Source organism: Cephus cinctus, unplaced genomic scaffold, assembly GCF_000341935.2.
Source record: "Cephus cinctus unplaced genomic scaffold, Ccin1 Ccin1_scaffold0017, whole genome shotgun sequence".
NCBI classification, from domain to species: domain Eukaryota; kingdom Metazoa; phylum Arthropoda; class Insecta; order Hymenoptera; family Cephidae; genus Cephus; species Cephus cinctus.
The window spans coordinates 20,381-31,427 of NW_014332765.1; the positions used below are offsets into that span (position 1 = coordinate 20,381).

At 42.0% G+C, this 11,047-nt stretch overlaps 1 protein-coding gene across 1 annotated transcript in view; it reads right to left on the minus strand.

Moving 5' to 3' along the window:
• Positions 1 to 11,047, minus strand: part of LOC107265201 — a 280,971-nt gene that overhangs the window by 7,373 nt on the left and 262,551 nt on the right. The window contains exons 30-31 of the mRNA XM_025082561.1: positions 8,582 to 8,726; positions 879 to 1,036 (exon numbers count right to left, since the gene is read on the minus strand). Coding sequence (XP_024938329.1) covers positions 879 to 1,036; positions 8,582 to 8,726 — 303 coding nt within the window. The remainder of the gene's footprint in view (positions 1 to 878; positions 1,037 to 8,581; positions 8,727 to 11,047) is intronic.

The window sequence follows — 11,047 nt, forward strand, 5'->3', positions numbered from 1 at the left end:
CCGCCAATTTTGTTGTCACCGGGAGCTGAAAAGTCGGTATGACCTGGGAGTTGGGGTGGAAAAGGCACAGCTCCGCCAAAACTAGAGCTCTGACGGAATCTATCAGAAAATACGATAACTAAACGGATCATGTCGATTTTTGAGGACGCGTAAAATCGAGAAACGCAACCGTAGGTGCTAATCTTTGGGGTCGCGTAAAATCAGCAAACGCAACTGGATGCACGGACGAGAGCGGACGGTTACAGAAATGCACTGCCGCTCAGGTTGCTAGATTGAGGTAGAGAGGGTCGGAGTAAGCATTAGGTATATAGTGTGGGATACAGAATGCAACGGATCGAGAATGTAACATAAAGAATCGAAACTCGCAAACCGAAACTCCTACATCAATTAATAAATTGGGAGACCTCACCGGCTCTGGTGCAGCTAATCTGTGAACGCTGAAAACTGTATCCACAGGACACTCGGGGGGGAACTACACTAGTGGCCGTATTCATAGTCGTTCCTTGAGGAATAAGGATCCCTTGTTCTTCGTTTCGCATTTCATAGATCTTCTTTGAGAGAACAAGGAGCCTTATTGGCCTCCTTATTTCAAAGGAAGTCTCGAGCTTCCTTGAGGAAATCTTCTGCACTGTGATTGGCTGTTTCGTTTGATATGTCTAGCGCCACAAGCGGCCTCGACACCTCGTGTATGCTAATAAAGAACTACAGTTTATTACTTACTACCTTTACTATGAAATATCCAGAAAGAAACAATGAAAAAACATAATAAAAAAGCCAGTTATCATTTAAACGTGAAATACAACAAAATTTCAATACAGCTGTTATTTTATTGTAAAGAAACACGTACATTTTATAAAATAAGAACAAAGTAAACTTACCAAAGGCGTGTCGGATCCACCAACTATTGTAAGTCCGATTCCCGTATCTTTACTTTTGGAAAATTCAATTGTAGTTTCTTTTCCAATTGATATCTCACAGTCTTTTGGATCTTTAGGAGGTTCTGGTTCCTTAGGTTTCTCTGGTTCTTTTGGTGCAGCTAATATAGTAAAAGAAATAATAAAGTATAAACGATAGTAGTTTCTCCATCGAAATAAAAAAAAATAAAACTTTTGCAGTCTTTTATCGTTGATATATGAGCGATCTTTTGGCAAGTTATATTTCTAAGACACGTGGCAAAGGACGGCATAACTTAAGGGGAACCATCCACTAATTGTATTGCGCGCCTCTTTTCTCAATATAAAATGTAGTACTCTTCACTTCCATGTAGAGGCATCACGGTTTTTAAAGACCAATGAAAACTTCGAACCAATCCTCATGCGTGCATGACTAGTCCCCAAACGTTATTCTTTGTTTTCACGCCGAATTTGTCACATCACGTGTGGTGCAATAATAGAAATGGCAGAAAGAAAACGTAGTTCTTCGGACGATGAGGCTAAGGAGAATCGTTTAGTCAAGAAAATGAATCGTCTTTTAGGGATTTTTCAGGAATATCAGAAAAGTGATTAAGAATTGAAATTCATTCGTTACGTTATAAGCTCTAAATTGTTGGCAAGCTTTGTCTTAGACGAACGGGAGAAAATGTGACGTGGCGTGCCTAAACAAGCGAGTTTCTCGATTGCGGAAGTTAAATTTCGTAGCATGATGAGAGTTCAGTTATATAATTTACGGTTGGTTTTTTTTGTATCCTAATGTTGATGGCCAACCGGATGGTACAAGTAAATTAATTGTTAATCTTAAAGGGTTTTAAATAAGTTCATAAAAACTGAGTATTTTAACCAGGAAGGCTATAAAGTAGCCTGTAAACTAGTTTGTGCCACACCCCCCCTCGAAACAGTAGCATATCAACCCTCTTTCGAGGGGTAAAAGTTTGTTGTTTCAGGAGATTGCGCAATGCGCATGTGCATTTTAATTTTGAACGTGCGCACTACGTAATCCATATCCGCCCCGGGCGGAAATGAGATTGTCAGAGAAACATTATATTTTGATATATTTCTCTTGACAGGAGTGATATGCGATTGTTCCGAGGAGGCCGTGATACAAAATACAATGTGCACTCGGCAATCTCGACGCTCGTCTAAAAAAGGGCACGTTCACCCTGTAATAAATCGACGTTATCGAGTTATGGTAAACCTTAAAAATCAATATAGTTCTAATCGCGATCTTAGCATGTCGCCAAATTCACTAGCTATCCCCACCTATACGTTATTTAGACCTCTCGCGTAGGAACTAGCTATTCATCCCTTTCGTCTGAGCACCGCCAAACCGAACGGACGGTAGCAGTTTCATTTATACTTAAGGTACGTTGGCGACTAAAATAATTCGTTAAATATTAAATATCACTGTATAACTATTTGTATTATAATTAACCCATTAAGTCCGGGCGGGACACATTTTCAATTTTTTTTTCAGCGGCTTTATTCGATATGAAAACGATCTATAAAAAAATCAACAAAAGGTAATTCTTATGTAAAATTGTCTCATCTTTCGATCTACGCTATTAGTTTTTTAAAAAAATGTGTATTAACAAAGTTATATTTGTTTATTTAACAAAAAACGTGGTTTTCGAAATGAGAAAAATTTGTCAATCAAAATTTTCGAGTCGAAAACGCTCATAAAGGGAACCTTATTTATAGACTAAAAGTGTCCACGGACCCTAAACTTCAAAGTATAGTGGTAGGTTTTTCCAAATTCAACATGGCGGCACCCAATATGGCGGCTTTAAATAAAATTTTTTTTTGATAATACCGCTAATTCTTTGGTAACTAACAATTTTTTCCTATCTTTATGAAAATTGGTATATAAGGGTTTTTTCGGTCGCTGATTACGAATTTGGTATCAGATTTCAAAAATTCAAGATGGCGGATCCAAGATGGCTACCACCAATTTTGAAAATTCTCCAATTTTGATGAAAATTGGTATACGGGGATTTTCGGGGTCGCTGATTACGAAATTGAAATTAGTTTTTCAAAAGTCAAGATGGCGGATCCAAGATGGCTGCCAAAAAATTTTGAAAAACTGATTGCAAATTCGTAATCAGTGATCCCGAAAACCTCCGTATACCAATTTTCATTAAAATTGAAGAATTTTCAAAATTTTTTATTGAAGCCGTGTGGTAAACATAAGAGAGGAGAGTGTGCTGGATCATTTACGTACCTCAGGCCGTGCGAACATCAGAGAGGATACTATAGTTTGAGCGAAGCGCCAAAGCGGCGCTCGTTACACACTTTTCTGGACTTCTACGTCCGACACCTAGATACAAGAAACTACGGAGCGGAATACCTGGATACCCTAGATTTCCACGCCGGGAATCTAGATACAGGAAAGTACAAAGCGGAACACCTGGACACCCTGGACTTCCACATCCGACACCTAGACACAAGAAACTACGGAAAGGAACACCTAGACACCCTGGACTTTCACATCCGACATCTAGATACAATAAACTATGGAAAGGAACACCTAGACACCCTAGACTTCCACGCCCAACACCTAGATGTTCGAGGAACTATGCCGAAGAACACATATACATACACCCATATACGCGCGCTCCACATGAATGCTATTAAAAACTGAATAATTCTATATTGTTGTGAAAGCACCCTTATACGATCTGGAAATTCCGTATGAACGGTAGCTTCACGTATAAAGTGTATTTGATTGTGTTGTATATTCGTAAATTACTAACACCATACAGAGTACAATAGAGTAAAGAGTCTCGGCGGGCCGTGCCCCGTACGGCGGGTTGCCTGTACTTGGCGCGAGACTCGATCGAGTCTCTTGATTTGTCGGTGTCCGTCGGTCTTAACTCGATCTCCGTCTGTATCTCTTCGAATTCTGCCCAATACACTTCAAGTTTGCCGAGCCTGACTTGAGCTTCCGCTAATATTTTTTCTTCCGCTTTTGCTTCAAAGCTCTATACTCTACGATTTTGACTGACAATAACGAGAGGAATATCAAAGAATAGGGATGGGAGAAATAGCGACCCACTTACTTGATATTATGCCCCACGTTGCGTGTATCGTCTCTGCACGGAATTTTTTCAAAACCTTGTCCTGTTCCTTGCGCGCTGCTACGTGCGAAATGCGCTCGATGTCCTGAGATTGAGAAAGAAACCTTTTGTTCGTCTTGCCTTGTTTGCGCGAGAGAGACGTCCTAGGTCTTCTCAATAATTGCGCGCCGCCTTGTGCGGAAAGCGTGCGATGTCTTGAAAGAGAGAAAGAGAGAGAGAGAGAGAGAGAGAGAGAGAAAAGACGTCTTGCGTCTTACAGCTGGAGAGAGAGAGAGACACTTCTCGATCTCTTCTACGTAAGATAGTTAAATTTAATTCTCTTCGTGACGTCTTTCGTCGTCGCTTACACTGTTTTGAACACTTTTTTCGGACTGTATTTCGAATTCGATGTTTGTTCTCCGAGTGGACTGTCTGTTGCGCCAGTCGCTTCTTGTCGTACAGTGTTTTTTGTTGTTGCACGCACAATTTTAGCAATTAGCCCTTCTTCTCAGCTTCATGTGTATTTCCATTCACGTTGGATGCCAATGTTCTATTCTGTGGATAGAAAAAATAAGTACTCTTGCACGATTTCTCTTACGATACTTTTCGGGCGCGGAGAGTGTGATCGTTGGCATGCTCCAATTCAAATTGCGTCAATTCAAACCAACAGACATTAACAAATGAGAAGAACACCTGGATACTTTGGACTTTCACGCCCGATACCCAGATATATGAAACAACGGAAAAGAATACCTGGATATGTGTGACTTCCACGTCTGACACCTAGATATAGGAAACTACGGACAGGCAAACCTGGACACCATGGACTTTCACGTCCGACATTGAAATACACGAAACAACGGAGAGGAACACCTGGATATCCTGGACTTCCACGCCTGACATCTATTGTGACGTGATTCTCCAGAATCGCGCCACAAAATTTAATAAATTCCGTTTTCTCTCTCAACCTATCTCCACACATCAATCCACTAGCGATATTCCGCCTAAAATATCATTTTTAAGGTTTCCGTTTGTGAACGTCTATTATCGTCCTTTAACACTTGTGATTTCGTTTCGCTACACTGACTTATCTTTTGCGTTTTGTTATGTTATAATCAATCTCAATTCTCGAGTCTCTCTACGACAACATAAGAGCGGGAGGACAGGGCGCCATCAGTTTGGAGTTTGGAGATCTTGCGATTATGTTTGAGCGTGGCTGCCGTTTTAAGACTATCCAGTAAGGGATAACCGTGGAAAGATCTGACCGACACTCACACCGGCCACGACGTATCCGTCGTTTCCGCCGACCTGGATGTCGCCGGGATGCTATTGCCGCCGTCAAACGCAAAAGAAACTCTGGAGCACCCGGGAGGGGACTCCACCGTTTCCGTCTGCCGACGAAGGCTGCCCTCCGGGCCCATTCGCCGTCGATACGGCTGAGAGGGAGATAAGGCTTTCCTTCTTGGCTCGCTTAATTAAGGTCTGCCGATCGCCCATGACAGCGCCCCCGTTCGGCCGACAAGCCGCCTGACCATCCCCGCCTGCCAGGCCTAGCGTGTTTCGAGGCCGTGCCCACAGGATCGCCGATCGTCTCCGCTCGGCCGATTCCGCCGCCGCGCATCAAGCATGAAAGAACTCGGCCGCCTTCGTCAACGTTCGTCTTGTTCCATTGCCGTTTCTGCCCCACCTAGGCTCGCTTGCCCACGATCGTCAATCGATAAATCATTGTCATGTGAAGTTTCGAAGCGAACCCACGTGTTGAACATTTTAAGAAAAAGAACGAGAGACGATTGCCGTTGCTGACGCCTTTTCCCAGCTACATCTGGGGCCGGGGTTTTCCGCTTTTCTTGAGGACTTTCTTGCTTTTCTTTTCTGTCGTGAGATTTTTCGTTTAACCTAATATATTCTGTTTTTCTGATTGAAGATTATAGACACGTGCACGGCTAGACCGTCTGTTTAGCAGGTGACTAGTTTTCATTGCCGTTATCAGGCGAATGTCTTCCCGCCTATTATAGCATAAAAGACGATAGTGTCGTTATTATTTTATATTCTTGAGTTTCCGATTTTGCGCTTTCCTTTTTGAGCAAGCTCCACCAAGCTCCCGCGTACGACTCAGAGACCTATTGTCGTCTCGCTCCCACTCATGCTGTGCGAAAAGGACGCTTTGGCTTCTTAGCCGCACCATAGCGCTCGCTGCGTTGCACGCATGTATTCAGGTAGGTCGACAATCACCACCCACTCTTCTCTCTTACTTCACCGCACTGCGTCGACAAGCTGGATGCCAGCAATCGGACACTATCTCTCTTTCTCGCACTAACGATGTGTGACGAGGATGGGTAATCAAACAGTCCATCTCATTCGTACTACTGAAAGTCGCATAGCTCCTTCTTGCTCCTTATCGGCTACTAGCTGTCCTCGTCAGAGAACGTTAGTCTGAGAGAGGGAGAAAGAGCGTGCGTCCGGACACGGGTAGTCCCCCACCAAGCTCCCTATTGCGCATGAGGGGCCTTGTTGTCGTATCGCTTATACTCATGCTGTGCAACAAGGGCGCACCGAGCGGGGTAAGCATCCTGAACGCCAAAGAGTTCAGAAGACCAGGCCAACACAACATCTTACGGCCAAGCAACAGAATGGGACCACTGCCACTCATGACCAGCACAGAGCGACAGACAGCCCCATCAAAACGAAGAAACGGCGAACACTGCGAGCTGAGAATCTAACATAAAAGGGACCAGTTCCTGAACATCGAGTAAATTATCTTGCTCGACGATCGGGAGACGATGGCGGGTGAACAAGCACCAAATCCTGCATAACAAAAATACTCGGATTGCAAGACGAGACCATAAAACAACATCCTGCACAAGCGAGACGATAACAGTATGTGGACTAACAGTAACAAACTGTAACAGTCCAGAAATTTCTAGACGAACACGGTACGCGAAAATAGGCAAAACTCGCAGCCGTTGAGAAGTAGAAATAAGTACACTGCAAAATGTAATCAAATTATATACAATAAGGAACTATCTAATCTAACCTAAGGGCGCACCGAGCAACGCTCTGGCGTTTCGCTTGCACCGTAGTGCTTTCTGCGTTGTAAGTACAGGCCGAGATAGGTGAGCAGTCACTGTCCAGTCTCCTCTCTTATATCACTGCGCTGCGTCTACAAGCTGGACACCATTAATGACGCTCAGTGTACATAAGTCGCTACATGTTTGCCTATTACATGATCTAGCATTGGCCCATCATTTTAACTGTGTTGGGTTGGTATAAAAGTAATGAGACACTCTAGAAAACTGGACACATATCCTTTTTTAAATTAATTGTTTTTGACCATATTCTAGTACGTTGTAGAACATTTTAGATACTTCCGCTCTGTGGGATACAATAGAATATAGGCAAAAACAATTTATTTAAAACAGGACATCTGTAGAGTTTTCTAGAGTGTCTCATTACTTTCATGCTAACCCAATATTTTCAAAATCTCCTATGACGTTTTCGCTACTCATTTATATTACTACTGCTTTCCGTAGTTGATTGTGATTTAATGGTCAGTTAATAATTAATCAAACTTTAGGTGATTCCTTATCGGGTACTACTTGGCGAGTCCGTGCATTTCTTGATATAAATTTGCGTTCATTATGCCAGTCATCAAACTCAAAACCAATGTCAACTTTCTATATAGAGCATATTAACAAACATACAGTATTAGAATGCTATTAGTACGTTCGAAGTAAGTACTTAAAATTCCTGGCACGGACCCGCTAAATAGTACTCGATAAGGTATCATTTAAAGCTTTAATAATTATTAAATGACCATTAAATCATAATTAAATACGGGAAGCAGTAATAATGTAAAAGAGTAATAAAAACGTTATACGAAATATTTGAAAATGCAATGAAAATGATGGGCCAGTGCTAGGATTATATAATAGGCAAACACGTAGTGACTTACGTACTTGGCCTTAATAATATGATTTCAACACTTTTTGTTAGAGGTATTCCCAGTACTCCTGTACTTGGTGTAGTTTTTTACACGTAAATGTTACTTTGAGAGATTCGTAAATTACCAACACCATCCAGAGTACACATAGCTAAAGAAGGCAAAGCAGCCAGCCTCATCCGTCTTGTGAAAAAGTAAAGGAACATATAAAGACGACGACGACAACAGCGGACTTGAAATGAAATCATCTTGCTCGCTGTCTCAATACGCCCTAATCTGGTACATCAATCTCATTGATTTTGATAGCAATCAATTCAGAACCCTCAATTCCTATAGTGAATGTATCAATAACTTTTCCTCACACATAGCCGTTCATAAGATATTTGAATCGAAACACAGGTACAAAAAATGCTTCGAGTAGAGGCTCAGCGGGCCGTGTCCTATACAGTGGGTTGCTTGTACTTAGCGCGAGACTCGACCGAGTCTCTTGATACTAACCTTAACACTAATTATCTTTATATTTCGACCTGCAAAACTTATTATACATGTATTTTTAAAATTATCACCTAGAATTCAACCATGTTATTCACGTTCGTCATATTGTGAAAACTCTGTATAATTCATTTAATCATTAGACATAAACTAGTACTTACTCGAGTTAGTTTGGTCCCCGCTGGTAACAGCATCGGCATTAATACCTTTGGCTCTCTCTTCATCTTCTTTCGCAACTTTGCTTTGGTTAGGATTGCAGACCGTCAACGTAACAACCCCTTCAGTCTTCTTCAAAAGTACCGTTGCCTAAACCATTGAAGACGGTAGATTATTTGGTCTGCTTAATGGTATTTTTTATCATGTTAAACAAATTATTAGATAGGCATTGCAGCTCGCGTAATATCTTAATCCCAAAAAAATAATTACGTGTAAAGAACTATGCCAAGTATAGGAGTACTGCCAATTCCTCTAACAAGAAGTATTGAATTTATATTATTAATGCGAATTAAATAAATCACTACTGTGACATGATTCTCCCGAATCGCGCGACAAAACAGTAGAATATTAGAGCTCTCTTTCAAACCAAGCTCCTTACTCCGCCGTTTCCGTCGGCCGGCTAGGACTGCCCTCTGAGCCTATCCCCTGCCAATACAGCCGGCAGGGATATGCCGTTTACTTCCTTGGCCCGCCTAAGGTCTGCCGATCACCTACGACAACCTTCTGCGTTAGGCCGGGAAGCCGCCTGAAGAACCTCAACCCGCCAGGCCCAGTATTTTCGACGGCCATGCCGACAGGACCGCCGCTCGTTTCCACTCCGCCGATTCCGCCGCTGCGCGTCGACGCTCGGGAGAGCTCGACCATCTCCGTCAAGTATCGTCCGATCGAATGCGAGATCGGAATCCTGCTGTGTTTCTGCTGTCTTTACGGCTCTATTTCGCTACTTTATTGAGCTTATTGCTTTCTTTTCTTTTTGTGAGATCTTTCGTTTCTTTAATATCTTCTGTCTTTTTATTGAAGCTTATAGGATACGTACACGGCTAAACTGTCCATTTCGCCTGTGCCTAATTTTCTTTTTCATTATCGGGCGAATGTCTTTCCGCCTATTTAGATTAGTGCTGTTAAGAATGTTGTATTATTGCATTTTTTCGATTTTGCACTTTGGTGGTATGAATTATGATTTATCTTCTTTTCAATTACCAAACTCTTCTAGAGTCTTCGCCTAATGTAAGCGTTAGAACCTGCCTGCCGAGCGTTTGATCCCGAGTTGACCGGCTTGGTTGTTTGGCAACGCAATTCTCTCGCCATGTGTTTATAATAATTTTCCGACTATGATAAGACATGGTTCATTTAATATTACTAAATTTTATTGAAGCATGCTGTGTCGAGCGTAACACGAATGCGAAAACGTAGTATTTACTCCTTTCATACAGCGTAGACTGCAAAATATAAATAAGTAATTTTTATTTAGCGAAAGCCATCATTCTGGCGTACATTTTTGAGTAAAAAAATTGAAACAGCTAGAGAATGGACAGCCGATCACTGAAAGTCCGATGGTTTTTTATTCTATGCTTTATTTCCCTCTTTTCTCACTCTTATGAAGTTCCGTTAAACAATTTGCAAAGAAGATTTTAGTGGCATTCTAACAATCAGTATCGCTACTGGTGTTGCTCAAATTCTTTGTTATGTGCTCAACGCCGATACCAATCAGATGTATCAAGTTTAGAGCTTTTCTGTCTGTTTGCAAACTCTGTCCACTAGTATGTCGATCATCTTACACCTTCCTAAAAGTGATCTCGTTACACCTTACATTTTCATTTTCACCGCATGATCCGCTGACAAAGGCGATTTTCACTTTGTTCGCTTGATGAATAATATAGTTTATCTGCTCTAAGATATATCACGTATACATTCACAATCCAAAAGTTTGATTCATTTAAAATTCTTACACTTCGAAATAAGAGAAAATTTGAAAGAAAACAAACATCATTGAAAATACTAAGAACATTGATTTTGAATAATATTAATAATGCTAAAAAGTTATAATAGTAATAAGTTAGCTTAAAAAACAGCTTTGAAAATTTTCAGAAGACTTAATCCTTTTTCTTATAAAATTTGTGATTACTTTGCTAACTTTCGAATCACGGTCCCAAGGCGATTCCGGTTACCGATACAGATAACGTTCTCGATTTCTGGTTCCCTTCGGGTCTCCACCCTGCTCAGAAGCTACGCTCTCGGGTTGATTCGTATAGTTATGTCAAGGCTCTCGTAAGATTTCGTTATGGTTTAATTGAGGTCGAGGTACTCGAATCTGCCGTGGGGAGATAGTCTCGACGTACTCAGTTGCCCGGCAGAGGAGAGTACCCAACGGAGACGTCTCCACGGACCGGCAGAAGCCCGGGTGAAATACCGGCGCCCCGCTGGAGATGGGCAAAGGGCTGTAGAGCGGGCGGAGGAAGTTTTGATATGGTTAAGGGCAGGAGAGGAACCTCCTGCCCGAGTTAAGGATGTGGTGCCCAGCTGTCGCCCGATGCCCTGGGGAAGCGGCCGTGGAATCTCCAAAAATCACGTACGGATTCGCTAAGGAACGCTCTCGATTTGGTTTAAAGGGACGACTCAAAGGAGATAGA